This window comes from Megalobrama amblycephala, linkage group LG2 (genome assembly GCF_018812025.1).
Source record: "Megalobrama amblycephala isolate DHTTF-2021 linkage group LG2, ASM1881202v1, whole genome shotgun sequence".
In the NCBI taxonomy this organism is placed as follows: Eukaryota; Metazoa; Chordata; class Actinopteri; order Cypriniformes; family Xenocyprididae; genus Megalobrama; species Megalobrama amblycephala.
The window spans coordinates 38,114,235-38,119,728 of record NC_063045.1 but is presented as its reverse complement, the minus strand read 5'-3'; the positions used below and the strand labels follow the sequence as shown (position 1 = coordinate 38,119,728).

Genomic DNA, 5,494 nt, shown 5'->3' with positions numbered 1-5,494 from the left:
GCTGCGCTCGTTGTCTTTTGACTTCCGGTTTGTATTTCCACAACGATCTTACGTATTTATGAATGAACTGCTCATTTTAAAATCTTACCGGTCTACTGACATTTGTTAAGACATCTGCTTTGAACATAACAATGCTCATGATAACTTTCATTAACTCTACAACAGGTAAATCCACTTCACCAGCTAATTATGCCATAGAAATATATAGGGCTACCGCAAAAACGGAAGTTCAAAGACAGTTTTCTAAAGATGGCGGCGCGCTTGTTTCTCTGGTAAATAAGGTCTATAACAATACATATATAATTTATAGATGTATAAACATCACCCCAACATGAGGGTGAATAAATGATGACAATTTTCATTTTTGGGTGAACTATCCCTTTAAGTAGGCCTAGAGATGAGACCATAACTTCTTCATAAGTAGAATTCCCACATTGTGTTACCCAAATGTTTTTATGTAATAGTAGCAGTGGTGTAGTCGGGGTGATACGCACGCATACGCCATATGATTACTTTTTGCTCAGGGCTGTTTGCGTATTACGACTTCTAAGGATCAGTTTTTGCGCATACCCACTTGTTTTTTGCTTCAAAAGTCCATAAAATATTGTCCTGTTAGCTTCTCCTTTAACTGTGTGTCCAATGCTGTTGTGTAAACTCGCGATTCTTTGTTGTAATTGGTGCCTGAGTACTTCTGTCATTCTACCTTTTCCTGTTCATCATCGGCTAAAAAAGCAGGCTTCACAGTGCGTGTTTGCGCTGCATTGAGAGATCTCCGATCGAAGCCGTTCTGTGTTTTCAGCGGTGCATTGAGCGCATTTCTCTCACTGCAGCAGACACAGTGTGAGAAATATGGTGGTGAGTAAATAAGACTATTAATTAATTATAGGCCTGTATAGCCTCTATATAGGCCTTTAAAAGCGCTAAATTCCCGTACAAACTGAAAAGACCATCAGCGCAACTGAAGCCTTGTTTATTTAATGTATTAGTGGTGCGTGAATCATAAACATAGGCTGTTCTGAATCTTATCACTCTCCAAAAGTGTGATAAGATTTCCACGAGCCATCCCGACACTGATGATAAAATGTGAGATCCATTTGAATTCTATAGAGAGTTACGGTGCGTTCACACCAGACGTGAATGAAGCGTTAAGCGCAAGTGATTTACATGTTAAGTCAATGCAAAGACGTGAATAGACATCCTGCGGTGCGATTCGGGCGCGAAACGCGCAAGTTGAAAAATCTGAACTTTGCCGAAAATTCGCGCTGCGTTAACCAATCAGGAGCTTGCTCTAGTAGTGACGTGAGGTAGCGAGCTGAGGCAGAAAATCCGAAACAACATGGAGGACAAAATCATCATCGCTGTACATCATACTTTTATAGAAACAGAAATAAAAAGGATCTTGCTTGAAAGAAAGTGAGTGTGAAGGTCGGACAATCCGGTAAATTGTAAAAAACGGTCTTTACTCAATTTGAGCTATATATATATATATATATATACATACATATATATACATATATATACATATTGAGACTAGCTAAAGCCGACCAATTGAGCTTATTCGCTGCAATTTACAACTATTTCCCCGCTGAAGAGTTGTGTTTATTCAGAGGAAGTGTGCAGAAAGAAATGGAAGAGTCTGGGACACTTGAAGGAGTGGGAAAGCTCCTCTCATGACGCGAATTCGCGACTGTTGTAAAGTGAATTTCACGCGCGAATGAAGCGAGTAAACTCTAAATGTCCAAGCATCCAACTACGTTTTATTCGCGCAAGTCGCGTCTGGTGTGAATGCAGCATTAAACACTTTAAAACGCTATAGAGAAAGTAAAACGTGATCTAGACTGATGAACAAAATGAACAAAAGTCTGAAAAAAGGACAAACATCATCTTGCGCCAACAATTATTAGGGAGCTTTTTAAACTATTCATGACCCACCCTTACTAGAATTTATATATTTTTATTGTAGTAATTATGGTAAATTTGGCTAACTTGTAGAATTTATAACCTATTAAGGGAATTCACTAGATTTATATTACACCTGTGACATCTTCTGTTTTTTCTATAGGCTATGTGTAGGTTGCTATTTTTCATAACAAATGCTTTGATAATGGATAATTATATATTATAATTTGACTTCTTATAACACAATGAAGTAGAAAATTCTGTCAAACTGATAAGCTTACATGTGCGTAAATAATATAAAACTGAGTTTACAGAGGTTACCGGGGAAACAGCTCTATTTCTGCTGTTCCATAAGCGCCACCTACTGACAGAGTAGCTTGTGACCACATTTTTATAATGTTAATAAATTAGATTTTGAATAATTGGCTTTTTTTAACACCCTTTTGAATAAAATGAAACTTTAATTTCAGATATATCACTTTTCACAGTGAATATAATTCCAAAGCAGCATATTTAAATAATAGTCAAACTGTAAAGCATTAAAAATGTCAACCAATTTTAGAATACACTGTATTTATTTGTTTTTAATGAAAAATGTTACTAGTGAACATGAACATAAAACACATTTATTGTCGTGTTTACGTTGTTTTTGTATTTTTTTGGGGGGGTCTGGGTAATAGTACACCACTTATTTTTTTAGGACTACACCACTGAATAGTAGCTAATATTTGCCCTGATATTTCTATTATAGACGTAGTTGGCCTTTATATTTACTTACATTTACGACGTGTACCGACTAAATAAAGCATTTAAAAACTAAACCTGTGATCCAAACGTTCAGTTGCTCCAATTCTCCAGGTGGCGCGCTTAACACTGAAACAGTTGACAAGCACTTTCCGAAGAAGACAAGAGAGCTGCGTTTTTGTTTTTTTGTTTTATCAGAGGAGACCATGCAACCCATTTTAGGTTCAATTTATTGATTTGACGCAGATCTTTAGAAGTAGTTTCTACTGTTTAATATTTAGAGCACTTGTGGAAATGGCCGCAAACCCGCCCGGACAAGGTAAATATTGCTGTATATCAGTATCAGCTGTCAGAAACAGCTGTAGTGTCATTTCTGAAATTAAGCTTGGTGAATATGATGGTATACTCTTTAAATCATTTTCAAAGTCCCTAAATATTAAAAGTTAAGTTATACAGTGCGATTACTGGCATGTGGCCTATCAAACATTTACAAATAAATCTTTAATTAGTCGTATCACTATCGCACAGTGTTTATATAAGATTGGCTTTAAATACTGTTTTTTTTTTTTCTTGCTTTAGATTAACTATTTTATTTGTACATTTGTTCTCGATAGGATTTCAAAACAAAAACAGGGTTGCTATTCTAGCTGAGCTGGATAAGGAGAAGAGACGCCTGATTCAGAGTCAGTCGATGAATAATCCAGGAGCCAGGTACTGTTTTAAAAACATCACTATAAAAAAATTTTTTTTATACTCATAACATAAAGTCATAACATACAATATAATGTGTTTACCCAGCATTCCACTCTCTAGACCAGCAGTAAATAAAGAGTTCAGGGATCAGGCTGAACAGCAGCACATTGCAGCACAGCAGAAAGCAGCTTTACAGGTACCATAAACTTTATGTTTAGAGTTTCAGTATTTATTTATTATTGATAATGTCCATCAGATGAGTATTTCTCTCTGGTTTGGTTTCAGCACGCACATGCACATTCATCCGGCTTCTTCATCACTCAGGATTCATCCTTTGGTAACCTTATACTGCCTGTTTTACCAAGACTTGACCCGGAGTAAATATGCATCAGCTAGGACTGTGTTACTGTTTTGATCAATTTGCTACTCTAACATGGACATGCTAGATGATTTTCATTTTTCATGAATTTATTTTTTTTAGATTGTTGTATGCTAGTCAGTTTTTTTCATGATTTTACATAAAATGGAGAAAAGATAAACATTATTGTCTTGTCATTTTTAATGTATGTGATTGATGTATGATTCCACTGTTATTTTGTTGGGCAAGAACGGCTGTCTATCCAATACAATTTATTGACCATAATCCACAATTCCAAAGGCAAAACTCACCAATACAGCAAAATTGAGTTGTTGTAATACAGAGTTTATTGTGAGTGATTGCAGGAATGTAGTACGAAATAATCAATGAAGCTGTAAAAAAAGTTAGAAATCTTGAGTTTTAGTAGAATTGTGGCGCTTCATAATTTAGCCATTTAAGTATTTTCTTCCCTATTGTCACGCATATCGGAGAGAAACAGCTTCTCGACAAAAAAAAAGTAAGGTGGGACTTGATTTTGTCCATTGGGAATTGATTGGATAGTTGTGGTTTGCTATTGGTGGATCTCAGGTGAGAGACAAGTTGTCCCGCCAGTAAACACATTATCAGAGAAGAGAAGTTGCTGCAAAAGAGAGGGTAATTTTGATTAAAGATAACTCAGCACATTTAATCAAATATGTACGGAAGAGGATTAGGGCCAAGCAATAATAAAAAAATAAAACCATCTCGAGATTAAAGTCGTTAAATTTCGAGAAAAAAGTCGAGATAAAATGTTGAGAATAAAGTCATTAAATTACGAGAACAAACTCGTTAAATTTCGAGAAAAAAGTCGTTAAATTACGAGAACAAATTCGTTAAATTATGAGAAAAATGTAGTTAAATTTCGAGAAAAAAGTTGAGATAAAATGTTGAGAATAAAGTCATTAAATTACGAGAATAAAGTCATTAAATTACGAGAATAAACTCATTAAATTACGAGAAAAAAGTTGTTAAATTACGAGAACAAATTCGTTAAGTGATGAGAAAAATTTCGTTAAATTTCGAGAAAAAAGTCGAGATAAAATGTTGAGAATAAAGTAATTAAATTAACAAATTTATTCTCGTAATTTAACGATTTGTTCTCGTAATTTAACGACTTTTTTCTTGTAATTTAACGAGTTTGTTCTCGTAATTTAACGACTTTTTTCTCTCTCGTAATTTAATGACTTTATTCTCAACATTTTATCTCGACTTTTTTCTCAAAATTTAACGAGTTTGTTCTCGTAATTTAACGACTTTTTTCTCTCTCGTAATTTAATGACTTTATTCTCAATATTTTATCTCGCCTTTTTTTTCGAAATTTAACGACATTTTTCTCATAATTGAACAAATTTGTTCTCGTAATTTAACAACTTTTTTATCGTAATTTAATGACTTTATTCTCAACATTTTATCTCGACTTTTTTCTCGAAATTTAACGAGTTTTTTCTCGTAATTTAATGACTTTATTCTCAACATTTTATCTTGACCTTTTTTTTGAAATTTAACAAGTTTTTTCTTGTAATTTAAGGAGTTTATTCTCAACTTTTTCTCGAAATTTAACAACTTTAATCTCGAGATTGTTTTTTTTTTTTTATTATTATTGCTTGGCCCTAATCCTCTTCCGTAAATATGTGCACGGATAAATCATTTATAATAAATATACTGCAATATTACATTAAAATAAGAATTGTCAATTTTGAATTTATGGTGACTTTAAAAACTAATGTCGTGAGAAAAAAAAAAGAAAAAAAATTATGACTG

The 5,494-nt window shown here is 33.7% G+C and overlaps 1 protein-coding gene across 2 annotated transcripts; it reads left to right on the top strand.

Annotated features, from left to right (window-relative positions):
• Positions 1-2,742: 2,742 nt before the first annotated feature.
• On the top strand, positions 2,743-3,875 carry LOC125262875 (ints3 and nabp interacting protein). Of its 2 annotated transcripts, none has more exons than XM_048181720.1 (4): positions 2,743-2,962; positions 3,258-3,354; positions 3,457-3,532; positions 3,622-3,875. In XM_048181720.1, the coding sequence occupies exons 1-4, from the start codon at positions 2,938-2,940 to the stop codon at positions 3,715-3,717; spliced, it is 294 nt and encodes a 97-aa protein (XP_048037677.1). In that variant the 5' UTR covers positions 2,743-2,937; the 3' UTR covers positions 3,718-3,875. The 2 variants fall into 2 exon arrangements, with proteins under 2 accessions (XP_048037677.1, XP_048037676.1); XM_048181719.1 differs by having other exon boundaries at positions 2,751-2,962; positions 3,442-3,532.
• The last annotated feature ends 1,619 nt before the right edge of the window (positions 3,876-5,494 follow it).